Source organism: Struthio camelus, chromosome 6, assembly GCF_040807025.1.
Source record: "Struthio camelus isolate bStrCam1 chromosome 6, bStrCam1.hap1, whole genome shotgun sequence".
NCBI lineage: Eukaryota > Metazoa > Chordata > Aves > Struthioniformes > Struthionidae > Struthio > Struthio camelus.
This window is the reverse complement of record NC_090947.1, coordinates 35,098,161-35,120,639: the sequence shown is the minus strand read 5'-3', so window position 1 is coordinate 35,120,639 and position 22,479 is coordinate 35,098,161. Positions and strand designations below refer to the sequence as shown.

The 22,479-nt window shown below is 47.2% G+C and overlaps 1 protein-coding gene across 5 annotated transcripts in view; it reads left to right on the top strand.

Moving 5' to 3' along the window:
- The window catches only part of HEG1 (heart development protein with EGF like domains 1), a 66,932-nt gene extending 44,965 nt beyond the window's left edge, over nt 1-21,967 (top strand). For 3 of the 5 annotated variants that reach the window (XM_068949114.1, XM_068949111.1, XM_068949110.1), the window contains exons 15-23: nt 304-398; nt 1,991-2,049; nt 2,459-2,619; nt 3,934-4,068; nt 10,134-10,176; nt 10,288-10,325; nt 10,872-10,959; nt 13,423-13,597; nt 15,228-21,967. In XM_068949114.1, the coding sequence (XP_068805215.1) occupies nt 304-398; nt 1,991-2,049; nt 2,459-2,619; nt 3,934-4,068; nt 10,134-10,176; nt 10,288-10,325; nt 10,872-10,959; nt 13,423-13,597; nt 15,228-15,377 (944 nt within the window). In that variant the 3' untranslated portion in view covers nt 15,378-21,967. Of the gene's footprint in view, nt 1-303; nt 399-1,990; nt 2,050-2,458; nt 2,620-3,933; nt 4,069-10,133; nt 10,177-10,287; nt 10,326-10,871; nt 10,960-13,422; nt 13,598-14,047; nt 14,208-15,227 lie in introns of all 5 variants that reach the window. The other 2 variants (XR_011141967.1, XM_068949115.1) reach the window with 2 other exon arrangements.
- Nucleotides 21,968-22,479: the final 512 nt, after the last annotated feature.

Sequence of the window (22,479 nt, the reverse complement as noted above, 5' to 3'; positions counted from 1 at the left end):
CTGTGTTGCTGAGATAGCTCTGGTTCATAGAAACGTATGAACTCTGTGGTGAAATGCTGATCATTTAGCAGCATCGAGCTCTGGAATTTGACTGGCGTTGTGGGAATAACGCAGAAACTCTTGGGAAAAATTCCACAGAGTCTTTGCTTTATGGGTACGATAGCTTTCGGACTTGAGCTTTCTGTCTACTGCCTGCAGGAGTTTTCCGTTCAGACAGTGTCTTATATGAGACTTAAAAAATCTCAGCTAGGCGTGGTAGGGAGGCGCATGTTCCAACTAACTCGTCTTACTCTCTCTTTTTAGTAAGAATATTTATTGGCCAGGTTCCCCTGAAACCGAATATCACTCATGGGAAGTATGCAGAACTCGTCCAGGTCGAGGGCGAAATCCTCGCAATGGTGAGTGTCACTGCCAGGGTGTCAGCAAATGCTGCGTCGTACAGGTTCCCTCCAGAGCTCTTACGGCTGCTGCAGGAAGCCACGAGACCCTGGTTTGTGGGATTTAGCTTTTTTACTCATTGAACCTTCCTGGTCGAGTATAAGTAGGACCGATGAGAAAGAGTGTCTGGTAGGAGAGAAGAAACCGAAGCCGCTCTTTGAGGTGGGGACCACCGTTTTGTCACCTGTTTACTCAGCACCAGCACGCTGGGATGCGTTTTCCTGAGTCTCGCTGTGATACTGGAAACGCTAGTGATATTCCCTCTGCCGAAAAGCACCCGTATCAGTCACAGGGGGTGGTCCTCACATCACGGAGTGAAACTCAGTACTATTATTTGGGATTGGAACTTAGTTTTTTCTTTTCCTTCTAGTCTAAAGGATGGGTTTTTCTGGTCATAGATAGTGCTAAGTAATTATGTATACTTTTAAATCTTAGTACACTTCTCTTCCCCTGCCCTCCCCAGGCTGTCAAGCCAGCGGTGGAGAGCTTGTTCCTAGGGGGCTGAGCGTTATAGGAAAATCTCGCAGCCCTTTTGGTGAAGCGATGGAGCTGGGGGCATGCTCCGCTAGCCTCCCTTCAAAGTCTCCTTGTTGCGCTGCGTTTTCCAGGGCAGGCTTCTAAAAGAGTATTAATGCTTCTCCGAGGGCAAACGTTGAAAGAGTAACTCCGGGGCTCCCCGTGTGCGGCAGTAAACCTTGCATGTGCCAGCCTGGCACAGGACAGCTTGCCAGTTTGCTCTTAGCCGAACCCCGTGGCAACAGCAGAGCCCAACGCAATGCATCTGCCTGGTGGCAGTGTCCCAGCCGTGCCGTTGCCATCACCCGGCCCTTGCTCAGTTCGGAGCAAGCGCCGGGTGACCTGGGACTGCCACACTTTACTGCGCCCTCGGTTGCTTCCGAAAGACCCCTGGGGCGGGGGGGTTGCACCTCTGCGAGTTACTCAGCCAGATCGCCGCAGGAATAAGTTCATCCTGTTAGCAGCGCCTGGGTTGGCTGCGGTTCGTCCCAGCGCTTTCCGGAGGTAGGTGGTTTGTCTGGCGATGCAGCGAGGGCGGCGGGGAGCCGGCGCTACGGTCGCCTTGGCGTTGCCTGAGCGGCTTGTTCTGCGCAAGGCAAACAAATGACTGCACCTGGGACGGCGTCCTAGCGCGCGGGATGCGGCGGGAGGGGGCTCTTTGAAGATGTGCCCTCTCCGAGGGAGCCGCTTTGAGCTCAGCCTAGCGCGGGCTCTTTCCCCGCTGGTTTCTGGCTCGTCCTCGGCCTTCGTGGTCGTTGCTCAGCGGGGCCCGAGGCAGATGCTGATTTCAAAAGCCCCAGGTCTTCCTCCGGGCCTGAGGCAGCGCAACGGGCTCTTCAGCCCACCCTTGCAAGCAACAGGCCGGCGCTGCTTTCTTGTTGCAAAATTAACTGCTGCCAAGTTGAGAGGCCCCTCGGCGAAAGCCGGGGATGGAGGGGGCGACCCCGGAGCGCCGTCCTCGCCGCGCCGCGTGCCCCCCGCCACCCCCAGCGCGCCGCCCCGGGGCCGTAACAGGCTGCTCTGCTCTTCCTTTCAGCTCGACGCGTCCCTGGCCGGGTTACCGGGGTACCACCACTCGGTGGTTAAAGCCACAAGGTAAGGGGCTGCCGCAAAACGCCGCGGGTGGGGAACGGCACCTGGCGCCGGAACGAACTCGGGCTTTGGGGGCGCTCAACTGCGGATCCCGGGTCCCGGTCTGCTCTGCCGGTCGCTCGCCTGGTGCCCGGGCGCCTTAGGCACAGGCTTTTCTCAGGGCTGCCTCCGATCGACCTGGGGCTGGTTTCAAAGCGCGTAACTAGCCTGCCGTCCAGCCCCAAATTTACCTCTGCCCGCCTAAGCCTGTGCCGTCCTTAAAGGGAGGCAGAGGTTCGGTAGAGCGCACCGCTTTTTCGCTGCGGGTGCGCGTTGCGCATCGCTTGCGCTAGTGAGTCCTGCGTATCGATAGCAGCAAGGGAATCGGACCGAGCGGTGGCGCTCAGAGCTGCTTGGGTTTGTTTCCCGCTAGGGAGGCCCACGTTGTCCACGTTTCGGTGCGATCCACCTTCTCTTTAGCCTCCAACGTGACGTTCTACGACGTCGTCAGCAGCGTGAAGAGCTACGTCCGAGCGTGCGCGTCCCCCCCGGAGACCTGCCAGTTCATCGCCAGCCTGAAAGCGCTCCACAGAGGTGAATAGCGTCCGGATTGGTTGTGGCGGGAGCAGAAAGCCAGGGACGTTATAGTTGGCTCCTTTTTTTTGCAAGGAGGAGAAAGGTTTTTGACCTTCAAGGAGAGGGGAAAAAAAAAAAAAAAACCTTTGGAAACTTCGATCCCATTTGAATGGGAGTCGTCACAATAACCCCGCGGTATAAAAGCGAACGCAGATTTCAGGTCTCGTCCTAGCCGCGTTGCGGGTGAAATCCGCTCCCCGAGCGGAGCGGCGCTGCCCTGCCGCTCGCCGGGAGCTGCCGTTTCCCGGCTGCCGGTTTGCGTCGGTGAACGCGCGGGGTGGAAAAATCGTTCACAGTTAAGTGTTTTCAGGCCGCGAAACGTTTCTATGCCTAATCCTGAACATAAAAAGGATAAATATACTGCACGCGATGTTTTTTTTTCTTTTAACATGAGAGATTTTAAAGCCGCGCTGCACTGTTGTGGATCAAATTGATTTAAAGGATTTTGGTAGAACAGCTCAAATTATACGCAGCAGTTACCTCACATACCTTATCTTTGGTAGAGTTTAGTTTCTAACATAACGATAAACAGAATTACTAAGAAACAAATTCTCTTCTTACGTAAGTGTTTAAAGAGAAGATGTCGGATTAAAAAAAGGGATGGAGAATCTGTCGGAGATGAGTTTATAAAAGTTTTGAGTTCCGCGTGGATGACACATTTTTCTTAAAAATAGTATGAATATTTTTTCATTTGCTCATCCCATTTAGTCCAGCTTCCCAGTGAAAAATGCAAATTTGATGACACAGTTTCCATAATTTATGCACACTGAGTTTTGCTGAATGCTCATTTTAAAAAATCTGACTTTTTACAGTAAAGACATTGCTTCAAGGTTAGATAAATGAAAGGGCGATTTCTTTGTGCTAAAAGTGAAAAAATACCATGCTTAAAAACAAAATGGAAGAATCTGTTTGGGGCTGAGCAGAATGTTTTGCTTGACATAAACTTAAAAGTAAAACTTGATTTGTTCAACCGTCTCGGGGGAAATGTGTTTTAGCTTGAGTCAAAACAAATTTTTCTTTTTAATTTCCCATTCTGCCTGCAAGCTAAAGTATTTATTATTCACCTACTCTGTTTGCCTGTACGAACGATGGTAGATGCGTGAGAAATTGTGACGTGCGGTAGTGTCGACTATCTCGTAATGGAACCAATATTATTAAGAAAAAGAAGATGAAAGCAATGCATGACCTGAATGTGATGCCTGGGGAAAGCAAACGTGCCTAATGGCGTGTTTAGGGAGAAACGCGCTGATGTTGTCTGTGTCTTTCTGCTAGTTGGCAGCTTGTGCAAACAGAAAGACCCCGAATGTGACAAGGAAACCTCCGAATGCACCGACTTCGATGGCGTTGCGCTCTGCCAGTGCAAAAGTGGTTATTTCAAATACAACAAGATGGACCATTCCTGCAGAGGTATTGTTCTTTACGTGATATATTGTGCCTGGATTCTGCTTAATCTTTCAGTGCCAATTGAAATGACTACGTGAGTGTGTGTGTCGGCGTGCATTATGTATTGCCGTGTGTCCTAAGAAGCTCAATATTATGAATAAATATTAGCAGCTGAGGTTTCTTTTCTTTAGTTAGGGGACTTTTCAGTAGATGCCGAAGATAAGTCTCTCTCTAGGAATAATATTATCTCTTTCTGGAGCACGCTGTGAGTCAGAATGATCGAGAAACGGGAGAAAGGGGGCCCGAACGCTCTGGGCTCCAGTTCAGTGGCACGGAGCAGAGATGACGTGCAGCTCTGCCTGTTTTGATTTTGTCTGAACTCTCAGCGAACTTAAGATAATTGCTTTAAACTCGCAAGCTATATTAATGCATCATCAATATTTTTTAAATAAGCAAGTATCTGAGAATGACTGTGGATTTATTTTTCAACTGGGTTCCTAACAGAAATTTTAAGCTCAAGGGTTATATTATTTTTTAACTACTCAGATCGTGAAATCTGTTTTGCTACATCTTAAACAGGCTCTGTGTCACTGCGCCAGTGGTCAAAATGACTTTTGTAGGATCAGCGTGTCCATTCCCTCGGTCATTGCTGTGGGGGTCCTTAAGAAATCAAGTTTTCTGATGACATATCAGTAACAGTTTTAAAAGTGGTTACATATTGTTTCTGGCAGTGTCTGCAGGGTAGGCTGTTCAAATAGGAAACGCTTGGTCGGCTTCAAATATAGTCAGAGAGTGGGAGAAATGTGACTGGAAATAACTCATGCATTGCAAGCTCTGGAACAGGCATCTGTGAAACGGGCACCTCTGGGTCCTGCGCTCTGCTCCTGCCTCTTGTCTGCTGTGTGGCTTGAGGCAAAACGTTTCTCCTTTATGGTTTTCCTCCCTAGTTTCATCTCTATACGTTGTGGAAAGGACTTTTAATAAGAAATACTGACTGTTTCCACCTACCTTTGAGAGGTCAAGAAGGGGCCATCCAGCAAGTAGGGAGCTGAGATGGCTCCTGGGATGCCCTTGCCCAATTCCTGCTCCACCTCTGGCAGTGGGGCCCCGGGGCAAGTTACTCCATTTTTCTTGTCCGTGTCTCTTGCTGAGTGATAGTACAAAGATAAATACCTGAAAGGCCATGCAGCACTCAGATACGATGTTTATAGAGAGCCAAGAGATGTAGCGTTTCGTAGCCAAGTAGATGTGATGACTCCCTATTTATGGGTCTTGCTGGCTCTGCAGACTAAAGAAACCACCAGAACACCGTCAGGCCTAAACTCCACCTTCAGGTCTGTGCTGTCAGTAGGAGACATCTTAATGACCAGCTTTACACTATCAGAGCTGAAGTAGATTTAGGCCAAAGGAACCTGGGGTTTTGTTGATCATAGGGGACGCAGCACAGCGGCACAAGGACTAAGTGCCTGGTGCCATGCTCTCTCAAGAGACCAGGTTTTCAGCAGCGCTCTGTTCTCATCTCGGTACACTGGGTGATCTAGATTTTTGAAGGGAGTCAACACTCCCATCAAAAGCCATACTGCAGCCCCCAGCTTGATATTTAGGTTCATCCACTCTGATAAATATAGCATACAATATACCAGGTTCTTTTAAAACTTCCACCCTCCCAGTGACTAAACAGGAACCGAGGTCTCCTGAGCGCCTGACCCTGATTGTGGGTTGTGCAAACGTGGTCCGCAGCCCACTGAACGCTCGGGAGCAGTAACACCATTTATAGCGTTTGCGAGGAGGGAAGCAGCTATTGTGCGGCCCCGTCCGGTCTCCCGAATGGGAAGCTGGGTGCGGCTCGGGGAGCTGACGGGATGAGGGGGTCGGCAGCCCAGCCCTCCAGGTTTTGTTCTCTCCTGCCTGCAGCCTTAGTGTCTCTCACCTGGGGCATGCTCAAAGCCCTGTCTGAGGAGCAAGGAAAGGTTTGGCGTCTGAGCCAGAGGGAGTTTTGACATGTTGGCCGAGGCACCGCTCGGAGTGCAGTTCGGTTGGCTCCGTGTAACTGCTGGGTTTCAACCTTCCTGGTAGAAGATGCCCCATCACATGTTATTTTTAACAGTCCAGAGCGTTTCCAGTGCAAAGCAAGGAACAGCTCTCCAGCTTTCCTCTCATCAGGAAGGTTTCCAAAGAGACCTCTGAATCTCCTTCTGGAAGATGGTGGTAAAGGAATCCCGAGTAGAAAAGCAAAACCTGATAGCTTTGCTTGGCCCCTGCTACTTAAACCTTTCTTCTGTTCCTTGTTCGTCTTTGAGAGCTTGCCAAGTGAATGTGACAGCGTGAGCTCCCCTGGGAGGATGTTCAAAGGAGCAGGAAAGATGCCAGAGGGGAAAGCAAAATGGCAGGAGAAGGGGGGTGAGAAGAGAAAAAGAAATAAGCACCAAGAGTTATGCAGTGCTGCATTGCTTTAAGTGAAATAAGACCTGCAGATGCACATTCAGGATCCTGCTTGCCCTCTTTACAGCCCGTAGAGCTCCTAGCCAGCCAGAGCTGGGAAATTTCCTACCCAAGACAGAGTCGCAATTTGGAGAGACTGCTCAAGGTGTACGTGCCCTACACAGGTGGAAGTGGTGAACTGAGGCTGGGCTCCAGCATCTGCTTATAGGTCCCTCCCATCCTTCCTCACGTGGCAACCAGCAGGCTGGGCTGGGGTGATCAGGGCTGCTGTACTCCATAGACTGGAGCTGTCTTCATGGCAAAGACAACTCCAGTGAGCTGTGGAGGGAGGTGATTCCTGCCTTCCCCTCTCTGAAGATTTCTTTGTTGTCTGATCCTGTGAGTAAATTTGGTAGATGTGCTCCATAATGTTTTCAGTCTACTTTTATTAGTGAGTGACATGAGCAACCCATCCGATCCTTGTGCCTTCGCTGATGCCTTGGTGTAATGAATGAGCCAGGCAAGTATCCTTTGGTATTTGCTACCTCTTGCCCTGGCTGTGTGTTGCCTGAGACTTTTAACTCTTGTCCTGTTACCTCTGGCCTCTTTCTCACCTTTACAGAAATCATATTAGAAAGTTAAAAATAAATCCAGTGCAAAAAATATCATAAAGAGGTGTAGCAAAGAGGCCATGCAAAGAGCATCTCCTGGAAAGCAGGGACCCGGACAGAGCTTAAAGGGGCCTGGCAGCTAAAGGAAAGGTCTCCGAGCTCTCGCTCAGAAGGCTAATGTGCTCCTTGGATGCATTAAGGGGGCATGTGCAGGCAGAAGAAGAGGGGAAGTTTTGTTACCCCTGTGCTTGTGGCATCTGTTTCTGAGAACCAGAAGTCAAAAAGGTCAAAGAGAACTGGTGAGCGTTCAGCAAAAACATGCAATAACCAGGGAGTCTCAAGGATCTCAGTGTACTTGGCTTTTTTAACAAGAAGGCTAAGGAGTGATTTGACAGTGAAGAAGAGAAATGTGATCATCTAACCTTTTCCAATCCAGCAAGAAAACATTCAAAGGGCTGGAATTTGACACTAAGATAATTCAGACCAGAAATAAGGTGAATGTTTTTAATGGCAGGGAAAATTAACTTTTTGAGCGTCTGACCCAGGGTTGCAGTTGACTGTCCATCACTGGAAATACTAAAATCCAGCTTGGATGGTTCTCTTAAAATATAGTTCCAGTTCAGCTATTTGATTTGAAACTGGAATTAATTTAGGGAAGTTCTGTGACCTGTGTTTTGACAGGGAGGTCAAAGTCACATTGATCCCTGCTGGCCTTCAGTATCACTTAATATTGGTGCTATAACAGCCGCAAACTTCTAAATCCAACAGGAAAACTAGTGGTCTCTCCTGGTTTGTTACGATCTTGCCAGCCCATCGTAATGGGTAGTGTTACATGTTCATTCGTCCGTCCTTCCTTCCTTCCTTCCTATGCTAAGTGTCCCTAGACAGGCCTCCAAAAATACACGCTCCAGTTGTGCGAGAGAGGGAAATGCATTTCGTGTGTTGGGAGCAGTACGCAGAGGCCGTGAGAGGAGAGGAGAGCTTTGCTGCGGGTTAGCTGTGACCTCTGCTGGACAGCCCCGATCCCCTCCCAGCAGGTTTCCCTGCACTCAGCAGGGTTAAAGAGCACCTGCACTTTAGGCTGGAAGTTGTCCCTATGGCTAGAGAACAAGGCAGGTGAAAGAGAGCTTGACAACTGCTTCTTGACCGTCATTTTAAAGCCAAAATCACCTGTGGTCTTTGAGAGGGGGGAAAAAATCCACGAGCATTTTTATTTTTCTTTACAATCAATTTTTATTCCCTCTGTCCTTTGCTCGCATGTGTGGAGGGTGTTTGGGGAGTTTTGTTTTACTTGCTTTGCTCCCAGACCCCTGTCTAATGTCTTGCAGACCTCCGTGGGTCACTGGATATACTGGCCTTGTCGCTTTGCCCAAAGTGACTCTGTCCGTGTCCGTCCTATCTAGCTCTGTCTTTGCTAGGCTGTCTTTGAAGACCCCACAGCCTCCTTCGGCTGCCTGTACTTCCCAGTCCTTATTCTTAGAAAATTGTTCTCCCTTCATATCCATTCTGAGACTTAAGTCCTGTGCTAGACCTCAGCTGCGCCATGGGGTTGACTGTAGTACAGCTAAAGAATACGGCTAAACAGTTTGGTCAGCCCGTGACAAGGGATAGACCCAGAGGAGGGCTCCTGATTATTTCTCACGGCCAGCCTTTATGCTCGTTAGTCCTGGCTGGAGACGTTTGTCAGCCTGCTGACGAGGGCGAAACTCCAAGCTACCGCTGTGAAAGGCGGCAGGTCGAGGAGAGCTGGGCTGGATAAGAGAGCCCGTGTCCCAGTGCCGCAAAGGGAGTTTCTTCCCCCAGGGTGTTACAAACAGCTCCAGGGTGTTTGCATGGACGTGCGGGGCACCAGGCATGAGTGACGAGCAGGTTGGGAGCTAATTGCTTTTTTTTGGTGCTTTTCTGCGCAGGGCAAAAGAACCTTCAGATATTGCCATGAACCAGTGAGATATTGTCATTTTTTTAGTGGAATTTCTGCATATCTTGCTTCTTTGAAGGACCAAAGGGCTAAACATAACATAACTGCTTTTCAAAACTCACTGAAAGACTATTGCTGAGAAAAAAGCAGTGATCTTGTCACTAATCTGAGGCTTATAGTTTTATATCTGATATATCATCCCCTTTGCTGTTCATCACAAGTGTAGTGTAATTTGCTCAGATAATCCAGATGGTTAGCTATCTGTCCGTTAAGCACAGCAGTTATTGTATTTTGGAAGTTTTGACTAGTTTTCAGTGACTAGTTTTCAGTTTTTTTAACCAATAGTGTGCACATAGTGGCTTCTGGGTTATTTAGATCTAGTCAAAAATTTAATTTTCTATTTCGTAGTAAATTTTGATATCTCAAAATTTGATTTAGCTGCAGATTTGAAAGAAATAAAGAAGCAGGTGACTCTTTCCACGAGGGAAAATGTAACATACCATTTTGGGTTAACCGCAGCTATGCTTGGATAACGTTTTATTGCAGTTCTAACATTTAAAAATAGTGAATAATGTGCATCAGTGTTAAACTAACGTTGTTTATATGAGGTTTCAGAATGAAAACCCAAAACACGTGCGGGTTTTTTACACTGATATTTTGCGGGAAACAGTACAAATGTTCAGTGAGTTTTCATTTGGGCAGGAAGGGATTCTCCTAGGAATTATCAGCTGCCTACACCATGCCAGGCTCCAGGTTAGCGATATGGGTAAAGCCTAAAGTAGTCCCAGCAAAGCTAGTGGGAGCTGAGTCTAAGTGCACAGTGTCTTGTCCAAAACAGAGAGCAATTGCAAGGGGCAGCTGAGACCCCCCTGAGTCCTCTCTAACTGGAGGCATTTACGCTAGCAGACAAGGCGGAGATGACATTAGACGGGTCACCCTATGGATATACAGACAGCAAAGAGCGTGTGCCCCTCTTTTTGACAACGTGAGCGTTTTTGACAACTCTGCTCTGCCAGCGTCAGAGAGAGGCTTCGCAGTCCCAAAGGCTGTTAGGGGCGAAGCTGACGCGGGAAGCGGCCGTGGTAAATACCTCCTGTGCACCACTACGCGGTGCTCATGGCCCTTCTCTGTTTTTTCAGCCTGCGAAGATGGATATAAGCTGGAAAATGAGACCTGCGTGAGGTACGGTGACCTTTCTGCCTTCCTCCTCCCCCCAGCATCCTTCTTAATGTTACTCTGGTGACCTCTTGCCACAGCCAAACCTCTGAAACTCCCTGTTGTTTGTGTTATCAGCTGCCCATTCGGCTTAGGCGGCTTCAACTGTGGAAACCGTAAGTACTGCATTTCTTTTCCTTTCGTTTCCACTGCCTCAGAAAAGGGAAATTTGAAGCAATTACAAATAACTACGTCTAGAATGTAGCAGATACGGACTTACTCCTGTCAGTGGTTTTATTTTCTTCATTTTCTGTTGAAAATTGTTTTGTTGACCTTTGAAAAAGTTGACTTAACATTATCTCCTAACAAGGTCAGTATTTTCTTGGAGATCTGCTTTCTCCGGGTGCTCCGTTGTGAGAGCACATAGAGTAGCAGGCACTCTTTAAGGGAGATATTTGGAGGTGAATCAGTGAAATGTTGTTTGTTTTATTTTGATCTATCAGTAAGGAGAATCTGTCCCCTAGGGAAACAGCAGCTTGTTCTTCCTTCAACAGTAGATCCCCAACTCCATCCATTTTACTTGCAAGCATGACTGGCAGAGGGAGGGAATAAGGGGAGTAAACAGCTAAGCCCTTTGCGTAACGATAGTGGCTAAGCTTATGATAATATTTACAATTACATTGCTGTTTCTCTGTGAGACTGTCTGTCTTTCCTGTCCGTAGCATACCAACTCATCACTGTGGTGATTGCGGCTGCAGGAGGGGGACTTCTGCTCATCCTGGGCATAGCGCTGATAATAACCTGCTGCCGGTAGGTACCACTGCCAGCCCCAGACCACGTGGCATCGTCTCAGTGCATTACACAGCACGTAGTGCTAAACACGTGAACCTCCAGGGACCAAAACATAGGTGACAAAGGCATAGCTAAGCAAATAGTGTAGTGATGGACTTAAGCATTATGTTGTGCTTTCATTCAGGGGCATGTGTTTTTTTTTTTTCCCCGCCCCAGCAGCCAGGCTAAAAAAATCAGTGTCTCTTGAGGGTATGTCTGGCAATCACATCTCCTAAGGATGGGGAGACAAAAGGTCCTTCCCTTTTGGAGGGAGCAGTCTCCAAAAACCCAAGCTGAGTAAAAAGGAGGAGTTTAGGCCACAGGAAGCGTTGCTGGGCTGCTGCTCAAGGCTGTGCTCCATTTTCCTCTAAGCACAAGTCCTGCACGTGTTCTCACTCTCTGTCTCTCTCTCTCTCCCCCTCAGACACACACACACACACACACACACACACACATATGCCCACGCGCACCCGCACATACATGCGCAAAGTTCCCATTACCAGCAGGTAGCTTTGGACTAGAGGCAAGATGTGCTGCTGGGCTAATTATGCTTCATGATTTTATATAGCATGAACAAGGGCTGTCTTGCAGGAATGCCCTCTCCCCCCAGTTCCAGCCTCCAAATCTAGGATTTCAAAGCTATCCAGACCAAAGTCTGTAGCTGGATTTATCAGTAGCATAGTGTTGACAGTGGTTTGGTTGGCACAGTCTTTCTGCGGTGTGCATTTGTTCTCCCTATTTTTTGAGCCAAGGTACGCCTGCTAGTGCCTGAAGGTGTGCCGCTAGTGGCAGAAGGTGTGGTGACCAATACAGTAGCAACCACAGCACGTCCAGGTCTCAGAGTGCAGGAAATGGGTGGATGTTCTTGCAAGTCCTGACTCCTCATCTTCTGAAATAGCCACTTGTTAAATTTCTTCTTTTGGCAAGATACTTGCCTTCCTGGAAGGTACACTGTTTGAACTGGGAATTTTTCCAAAGTTGATCCTCATATGATATGGTAGTAACGTAGGGCTATTAGGTGTCATTCCAACTGGCAGCTTGTAAATCTTCTATCTTAGGAATCAATATGTTACCTGGAGGTACTATAGTCAAGTATTCAAAGGCTTGAATAGCTTGGGAGTTTTTTTTTTCGCTTGGGAGTTTTCCTTGGCTCTTATATTGACTCAGGTGAACACGCACATTTTTAGGCCCAAAAGGGGCCATGATAACTATTTTTGATCATCTTCCCATAACACTGAGCATGACATCTCATGAAGCCTCAAATCCATAATTTCTGCTTGAGCCCGAGCATATTCTCTAAAGTCACAGGCAGTCTTGACTTGGAGACTTCAGATATGAAAATCCACAGTCTTCCTGGATATGTCATTCCTGTAGTTAATTTCCTGTACCTGAATTTATCTAACTGCTAGTTGTAATGTTCTGTGGTGTTCCTGGATTTCCGCACTGCGGATGAGGAAATCTGTGATTTTTAGACTAGGGCATTTTACTGTGATTTCAAGAAAGGATGGGTAGTTTAAGAAAAAAACATTCAAGATGAGAGGACCAGTAGATAACACCTGAGGGCAAAGATGCTATTCAAAGGGACCTAGACAGGCTGGAGGAATGGGCTGATAGGAATCTTAAGAAATTCAAGCATGAGAAATGCAAAGTCTTGTGCCCAGCAAGGAAGAAACCCCTGCAATGATACAGGCTGGGGACTGACTGGCTGAGGAGCAGCTCTGAGGAAGGAGACCTGGGGGTCTTGGTGGGCACAAGCAACATGAGCCTGTGTGCCCAGGTAGCAGAGAAGGCCAACAGCATGAACAGGAGCACAGCCAGTAGATAGAGGGATCATCCCCCTCTGCCTAGCCCATGTGAGTCTGCATCTAGAATACTGTGTCCAGTTTTGGGCCTCCTCCAGTACAGAAAAGACATTCATAAATTGGAGCGAGTTCAGTGAAGGGTCATCAGAAAGATCGGTGAGGCTTGTTGAACCTGGAGAAGAGAAGGCTTCAGGAGAAACCTGATACATACAGGGAGGTCTTCAAGAAGATGGAGCCAGGCTTTTTACAGTATATGATGGATGAGCGAGAGACAACAGGCATGTGTTGAAACAGGAGAGGTGCAGACTGAATGTAAGGAAAAACTTTTGTCAAGAAGACAGTAAGGCAGTGGAACAGCTTGCTCAAAGTATTTGTGCCATCTCCATCCTTGGAGTTTTCAAATCCCAACCAGATAAAAAGCACTGAGAAACCTGGTCTTGCCTCATATCTTACCTTGCTTGGAGCCCGAGGTTGGACTAAAACCCTCCTGACGTCTCTTTCAACCTGAGTTATCCTGAGACTCCTGTTCCCAGTCAGGGTTTACAACACATGGTAAATCTTCTGCGGTCATATCACAAATGCATATAGGATAAAAGGAGAAGTTGTACCTGCTTAATTTCCTTCATTCTTTTCTAAACAGGAAGAATAAAAATGACATAAGTAAACTCATTTTCAAGAGTGGGGATTTCCAGATGTCACCATATGCTGAGTATCCAAAGAACCCGAGAGCGCAGGAGTGGGGCAGAGAGACCATCGAGATGCAGGAGAATGGAAGCACTAAGAACCTGTTGCAGATGACAGATGTATATTATTCGGTACCTATTCTTAGGTTAACTGTTGTTCCTTTGTGCCTGATGTAGCAAAGATACATTTTTATTATTGGAAGCACAGATCTATCTTGTGCAAAAGAAAAGAGCAAAGCAATTGGCTTTGATAGAGAGCAAGGCGTTAGGAGTTATGTGGATGCTGGATACAATATGTTAGTTATTACATAGGTGGTGAATATCATGAAGAGTTATGATTAGGAAGGGTGCTAGGGAAGTGTGTAGGAACATTTTGGTAGATACCTAGAAAGCCCAATCCTGGAGTACAGAGGGAGAGTTAAGGGTTTTGGACACTCTTTTAGGGGTCCCCATGGGTAGTTCTCTCCTTTCCTCCCTCACTGATGCTGGAAGGTTGAGACTTTTGCCTGGGGGGCTTCACCCCAAATGGGAAGATGCTGCTTACTGAGCACCCCTGTCTTTTTCGATTCCTCTCCTTTCCAGGGGACAGACCCCTTCCTGTAGTGGAAAGGCCATGTAAGGAGGATCCCTCCAGCTCTGGGGGAACAAGTGGCGGGGAAGGAATAATGGAGGAATAATGGGCTATGTAGGGCAGAGAAAGGCGCACAAGACCTGGCATCATGGACACTGTAATACCTGCATGGTTAGTACCAGTTGCTAATGTCTATATCCAGAGCTGTGATGTTCATATATCACCCATCACTAAGCTGTATCAACACACTGGGTGTCCCCAAGGTGTGGGGGGTTGCTCATGTGAGTGAAGGCTTCAGGATTTCACCCATATCACCCACTCTGGAATCCTGCTTTCTAGAGCAGAACGATACTTTTTTTTTTTTTCCTGATTTGTATTTCAAGTTTCCGCAAAGCAAGTTTACTGGGTTACACAATATGAAGGGAAATAATCCTCCTTGCTGCTTTCAGTAAGAGATTTGGAAATGACAATGTGTTTCCTAAACTTTTCTGAAGACTGTTACTATGCTGACAGCTAGAAGGGGGAGCTTTTTAGCAAGGAGTAGATGATGAGGGCTTTGCATTGGATCTGCTCTGTAACAGATCAAACCAGGTGGCTTAATGCTTCTTACTGGGTGAAAGGATTGTACAGTCTTGGCCTTAGGCAGCAAAGTTCCTCAGTCAGGTGTCCCCAGGAGATTTGCTTGAGTAAAAGAAGGGAAAAAATGGAGAGTCAGACCACCTTGTTTTTGACGTGTAATTCAGGTTCCTGTGTTGGGAGGGTGGGTACCTATGGTTAGTGGAGAGAGAAGTGCTTCCAAATAATATTCAAAGCGGGAAACTTTGATTTTATGGAAGAGTTTCCTTTAAGGATAACTCTTGGACAATGTCCTTCTTGTGAGAGTTATTTCAGTGCTTGAGCTCATCAGCACAGCTCTCATGGGATTAAAAATTAACCATGCATTCAGACTGTACATAGACTCAGGTAAAATTCAAATCTGCTGATAGCCAGTATGTTAAAGCTAGATTAGATCAGAATAATCCCCTCTAGGCAATGCATAACTCCCACAGTAGAAATCATTCAAGATTGTAGAGACCATTAGTGATCATGTTGTTCTTTCTGCCTACTGAAATGGCTGCTAGGAAAGGTGGAAAGACCGTGCTTGAAAGCGTGAGACTAAGACCCTGTTTATGTAATTATTTTGCTGTACAGCCAACTGGACTGAGAAATCCTGAACTGGAAAGAAATGGACTTTATCCTCCCTACACTGGTTTGCCTGGATCTCGACATTCATGCATCTACCCTGGACAGTACAATCCATCCTTCATTAGCGACGAAACCAGAAGAAGAGACTATTTTTAGCGAGACAGAGAGGGAGTGGAAGATTGACACAGTTTTGTGGCCCTTGAGCACCAGGTGCTTGCCCGCTGTCTCCTGGCAGTTCAGCCCACATCAGTCTTGCTCTTCCCATCTAACAACAGGAAGGACTTTGAACTCAATGCAGGGCATTGCTGCCCCTTGAAACTGTTAGGCTTGTTGAGCAGCCAAGAGAAGATGGAGGAGGGAACGGTTCAAGGTGCAGACCAGTGAAAGACGCAGGTGGAAGCTAACGTGTGCCCTGTTTTCGCACCGTGCTGCTTCTTCACTCCACGCTACGGGGCAAGCATAGATGAGCGCAGGCAGACGAGCGGTGCCCAGCACTCTGAATCGAATACCACTAGGGAGTGTGTTGTTTACAGATCTTGTTCACTGTCAGGCCGATGACTGTGCTTGTCGTCTTAGTCAGCCTTCGTGCAAAGAGTCACCGTGTGACTGCTTTTGGTAGCAGAAGTGTGTCAGCAACCATTTCTCCTGCCACGTTGCCTTCTGCTTCCTGCACGGGAGGGGAGCTGGCTTGTCCTCTAGCCCTTACGTTCTTGCTGGTAGAAGTTCTCCAAAAGGCTCAGTCCTTACTGAAGCCTGGCAATGTTGGCTGAATTGGTGGGTTGGTTATCTCCAACAGAAAAGTTAGTCATACCACTGCAATGCAAACTGAAAAAGAGATGTAGCTGATCCCGTGCACTACTCCTGTATGCAGGGAAAAGTCTCGGTGAGTCATCCTTTTGTCACGCAGCATTGTTCAGAAGTGATACCTCTATAGGTCGTCATAGCACTTCCGTGTAGGATTTTAAGGGGCTCTGCTTCCCTGCAGGGTTTTACATGCCTGTAAAACAGTAATATAACTTAAAATAGTTGCTAACAGGAAAATTTACTACAAGGAAGAAAAATATGAGCTGGGAATTCACCATGCTCCTTGCATGGAATTTGAGTGAGAGTGATAATGCTGTAGCCCTTGTTGGGCAGGCAGAACGTGAATGCTGGACACCGCAGGTGGGACACAGCTTTCAGGCCTTCACAGCCCACCCTGACTTCAGTAGGAGCCGTGGAGGAGGACTCAGTACATCTGCAAATGCGGCTCGCCGCAGTCGGTTGCATTTGACAAGAGAAAAACGGGATGCTTTGAATCCTGGCAGAGCAAAGATCACACATTTCAAATTGTTTTGCCTTCATCCATCCTAGTTTTGATTGATTCGGATTGGGCAGGTTTCCTCACATAGCTGTGTTAATTTACATTAATCGGCTTGGCATAAACTGCAGAATATAAGTCAGTATATGCCTCACCAAAGAGCAGATATAAAGCTTATTGACTTTATTCCTCCCTGAGCTGGGCGTTGAAAGAGATGTTTATTATGAAGTATTTTTACACTTACCTTAAAGGCAAAGATAAACTGAATCATCCAAGACCTGTCCAAATGCACTAATCCTTACTTTAAATATTGTTGTTCTTTTCATTCAAGCTGGCTGCTTGCATGAGGACAGCAAATAATAGTGTTATTTCCTTAGCTATTAACCTGCCATCTCTGTAACGTGACATAAGCTAACTTCAGCGAAAGGAGTGTACTTCCCGGTACTCCCTTCTCCCCCTCAGTGCTCAGAGAGACAAAGTGCCAACGACGAGTTCATAAGGTAGCTCAGCTGATGGGAGCGTTGAGGACCATGGGACGTGCCCCCCAAAGTGCCTACCCCCAAGTGAGAGCAGCAGGGTGAATGGCGAAGTGCTGCACAGCTGCTCCCCTGCAGCAGTCCCCCTGCGGTGAGGGGGTGCCCTCGGTCAGGGAGCAGTCACAGTACTCGTGTCCTGCAGGCGCTGGGAGCCTCCAGATCCTTTCCCAGCACTCCGAAGGCTGTTGTGTTCCCTACCCAAAGTGAGAACTACCTAGAGGAGGACAAGCGAGTACAAGCCGTTCATCAGCTGCATGGACTAAGGGGTTTCTGGTCCCTGCTCACATCTGCTTCTGTGTTCTCCAGCTTGCAAGGTGGCAGAAGCACCGCAAACGTGCCTGGGAAGACACAGTTTGGTGCCCCATCTGTAGCATACACGCGCAGTGTCACTTCAAGCCTCACCCGTTACCTGCTGTGTAGAAACGGCTGTGTGGTCCTGCAGAGAAACTTTGTGGATGTCCAGGGGCAGTGTGCTTCACTCTTGTTACGTGATATTATGGCAACGATGCAGCCGACTTCACATCTGCCTGATCCGCAGTTGGACTCGCAGGTAGCACACGGCTTGTCTCAGACTGAGGAGGAAGTGATTAGCTTCTCGTGGGAAGTACAGCTGCCTAAGGGGCTCTATTTAATGGAAAACTCTAGTTACAGTGTGCGAAATAGCTTAGCAGGTAAAGCACAAAAAGTAACTGCCCTCTGCCACTCTTCTCAGTGTTTCCACCTAGTAAATGATGTTCTCCTCCAATTCATTAGTAGCCAATACCCTAATTATACAGGGTCCATTGGATGATGTGAACTAAGGGCTTGGCCCTACCGTGCTCTGGGGGCTCCCAGTGAGGACATTGGCGAGGTTCACAGTCTCTCTGAGGGTGAGTTGCTTCTTTTGCATGGCACCAGCTCTGTTTTTGCTGAGTGCCTGGGTTGGAAAGGGCCACCTTTCCCACAGCACAGAGGAGGGTTTTGTCTCTGTTATGTGTGAAAGGGGGAAGCTGGGACTTGCTGCTGACTCTGAATCCAAAGCACTTAGACAAGCACTGGGATCTATTCCTGTACATTTAGAGAAGCTTAGCAAAAAGTGAGCATGTCCCAGCAATGACAGTAGGATTTAACCATGTGCCTGCATTTCATCAGGCAGTGAAATGTTTAGGCATGTGCTTATTGGCAAATGTGTTTAATTGCTTGGTTAGTTCAAAGATTGTGTATGGGGAAGTGTGCCTGTATGTGCGAAGTGGGTACTGCGAAGGACAGACGTTGAACTATCAACTCAGTATTTCTATAGAACGAGTAACGTTTGGGTTCTATTAACCAAACTCCTGGCCGATATGTCTCACGGCGAATTGCAAGAACTTTGAGTAGAAAACGTGATAGAATTATTTCTAATTCACATTGCACAGGAGTTTGCAAGTAGTTCATTTTCATTTCTTAAAAACGTTAACCTTAATAACCTTAATTCTCCTTAGTGCTGTAACTGGAGTGAAAGGGTCTCAATAAACCCAGCAGGATTTTCTGAGTGAGGAGTGCAAAACTTGGCCTTTTCCAAAAGAGATACCTGAGCTTTATAGCACTGAAATGTTATCCCTGTCAGAGGAGGTAAACACTGGAAAATTGACTGTGTGCATTTGTCCTTTGCAACCTCACCTTCCTTTTAGTTTTGGTGACAAAGGAGTCATGGAGCAGTTGTGTAGTCCACAGGCAGGAGGAGAGGGGTCTCTCCTGACCTGGCAGCATCTTCTCCGGGTGTCCTAGGAGTCCCCGTTGAGCTGGGAGGAGAAGATTTAAGCAGCAGCCAGCACCGGCTTTAACAGGGCTGCTTTCCCGTGCAGTGAGTTTCAGGAAGTCTTTGCGGAGCTGGCGCTCGGCAGCGAGCACTTAGTGAGCGCAGCGCTCGGCCAGCCCAGCCGTTTCCCGTGCGGCAGCGCTGCCGTCCTCGCCCAGACCCCGCCGGCCCTCGGCTCCGCTGCCGCCCCAGTGCAGGGCATTTTCCTACAATTTGTGGCAGTTCATTTACCGCAGTTAAGTAACGCCGCGGCTCACCAGCAAGGCGGCTCTCCCAGCCAGGCAGGGCTGGAACCTGTTTCTGTGCAGCTCGCAGCTAGTAAAACTGTCACCAGGATGCTGTTTGTCTGCTTCTGCCCGTGACGGCCCCGTTTCTAGCTAGCCACCACCGCCAGCCGAAGCACCCTCTGGCAGAGGTGCGGGGCTCGTTACTCCTCTCCCAGGGCAGAAGGGTCTCGTGGCCTGTCCCTCCCTCAAGCCCCACTTTCATATGCAGATGCCTCTGTGTTACGTACTTTACTCCTTAGGACGCCTCAATAAAGGTAGCCTGATTTCTCAGTGGATTTAGGTTAATTTTAGCTACCCTAGAATGCAAGTTTTGACCACCGGGGATGCTTTTGCTGAGGGAAGCACTCTCCGTTATCCAAGCCAAGAGGATGAGGTAGAAGATGCATGTGTCTTGCTAGGAGGCTGCAAGTGGCTCGCCAGTTAGAGGCAACGGAAGAAAAACCACCCCAACACCTAACAGAAGTCTGTTCTCGCTCCTGGCTCGTGTGCAAAGCTAGGGAGGCAGTCAGCGAGGGCCCACGGGCAGCTGTGTGGGAGCCTCTCTGATTAACTTTGGAAAAATGCTAATTCTGTTACTTGCCAGGAGTAGGTGCAGTGCTCTGCCGGCTGTGTTGGCAAAAGGCCCTCAGCCCCAGATTAGGGGCATCGTTCCAAAGGCAGGCTAGTACGAGCGGCCGTCCCACCTGTCTGTCATGCCCGGCCACCCCTCCCATGCGGCGCTGGGAAAAATCCCGCTGCTTTTGCATGCCATTGAAACCTCAAAGCACTAAATTTGGCTACATCAGGAATGCACGGGACAGGGGTGTTTCGATGCCCTTTTGCCTCCAGGTTTAGCACGTTAAGTAACATGGCAGCAGGAAGTCCCTTTGCTGCAGCAGCCTTTCCCATACAGTCCTGGCATCGCAGTCGTCTACTGATGCTCTCCCTGTGGCCAGCCCTCTAAAAGTGATTTGCAATAGGAAAAGACCTTTAGGAAACAGCAATAAATTGCATTTAGTGAGAAGCGTTTGTCACTGTGAAACTGTTTGTCCCAGTGACTTGTAAAGCCTGTCCTCTAGGGGCCTTACAGACCAGTAAAGTGGGTTTGGACATCGCTGTAGACGCGTGAAGTACTTCGCCAGGACTCGTCTCTGATTCTGGTCAATGGCAATATCCGTGCCAAATCCAGCTGGACTTCTCATTCCCTCATATCAAAGTTTAATCTTCAGTTTTCTTCCTTAGATTAAACAAGAACGGATGCATTTTACTTAAACGTTCTTCCTATGCTCCCTGTTGTTTTTTCATCTTTACACGGAAAGGACCTAATCCAGCATCCATTATACTGACCGGGATAACGCTCCTGTGGATTGTAACAGAGTTTTTCCTAGGCCTGAATCATTGCACCTTCAGGGTGACTTGGGTGTACAACATGCATTGCTTTGGCTCTCTGTTCTGCCCCTTTCTGTGGTGTTGATGCTGCCTTTTAATGTATTTATTTTTCAGAAGTATACTTTTCACTGTATGTGAAACAAACACCTTTTCTGTGTAACAAAACCTACGTTATGTGAGATTGAAAAAAGAGGTTTTTATTCAAGATCTGAAACATTTTCCTGAGAAGAGAATGGATGCGAATTCTGTAAAATTGTTTTGGACGGATAATCCTTTACTAATCAACCGACCTGTTTCCTATAGTGTAAGATCTTCTAGGGAAATAGAGATGCTTTTGGTATTCAGAGAAATACTCCGAGGAGAGTTCTCTGAATGCAGGAGCTGCTGATTCACACTTGCCTGTGCCTTCGGAAGTGAAACAAGATCTCCACGCGTGGAAAGGGGTATGCACTGTGTGCCTGTAGGATTTCGGGAGTCTTGCAGTGTGTATTTAATTCTTCATTTCCCTGAAGCTGAAGCTGAAAAGCAGGACAGAAATCCATTAAGGGGTAAGAGAATCAGTTGACCAAAGGAAAGAATATACTTAATTATTTTCCAGAACTAGATGTCTAAAGTCAATGTAATACTACGACTTTTGTACTGTAAGATGTGGGATGGGACCTGCTCAGTGTGTGGCTTTCGTTCCATGTGGGTAACATCCCTGTTGAGGGAAAACCTAGAGTGGGTGCCCTAACGTTCTTCAAAAGTAAGATGTAAATGCTAAGCGATGGGAGTCTTGCATGAATCATTACTGCAGCAAGCAGCCCGCAAATCTGCAAAATGCTATGGCCTGAAACAGAAAGCCCTGTGGAGTACAGCAAGAAGTGTCACTTTTCCTTGGACGGTGCCGTAGAATTTGCTTGATACAAAACGCTTGTTTTAAAATCTGGTGGGATGGTTTACTTTAAGGAAAAAAATTACAGAATAAATACTCGTTGTTTCCTTTTTTAAGGAAATTCGGATAAACTCAGTCATTTGTTTTAAGCCCTGTTAAAATTCTGCAGGGCTTTTTCGTAACAGAAAGCAAAATCTTCTGTGTAAAATCATAATGGTTTCCTTGAGCAGCTTTCAGAATTGCAGTAGTAAAGCTCACCTTTAGTGAAGTCTATTTCAAATGGTAAAGTTTCAGCATTTTTTGTGCTTCTGTTATTAACCTGAATACCTGAAAAGTGGACCTGCTTTATGTCCTTGACATTGTCCAGGTTTTCCTTCCCGTATCTCTGAATGTTAGCTTCCAAGTTGCTGGGTTTTTAAGGACTTGTTCCAAACCAGTATTATTTAAAGTTGTATCATATTTTCAGTCTCCACTAATTACACAGTACTGTAGTAGCAAAATATAATTTTTAAGGATTGGATTATTTTTATACCTGCATCCAATATTATTAAATCTGGCGTTCTAGTCAGTATTATAAAAGGATACAATAAAACTATGAATATTAGTACGTCTCAGCTTGTTTATTGTCTAAAGCTTTCCATGTGAAGAGAAGCATATACTACTTTTAGATTGTTTTAACTATAATTAGAAATCTATAACCTAAGAAATGTTATAGTTCTGTTGAGCTTTCAGCGATGTTTGTTGACCAAAGAGAAAAACTAAAATGCAAAGCAAAGAGGAAATGGACTTGTTCTATTGGTTATGCTAAACGTTTGCTCAGCTGACATATAGGTGCCATGCTGATATATTTATTTCAATAGCATTAAGCAAACCACAGTTTCATTTTAAGGTTTTCCTCAGTTGAATTTTTCATCCTGCTGCAAACACAGGTGAACTGGTGAAAGTGTGTGCATGTGGGTGCGTGCGCGTGTTGGCGGGAAGGAAAACCTCTGGAAAAGTTGGTACAGTGGGGCTCTTTGCATGGGCAGGGGACTGGACTTGACCACAGTGAGATCAGTCCCCTTCGTTACTAATTGCCGCTGGGGACTGTGAAGGACACAGAGCTGAATGCCTCTC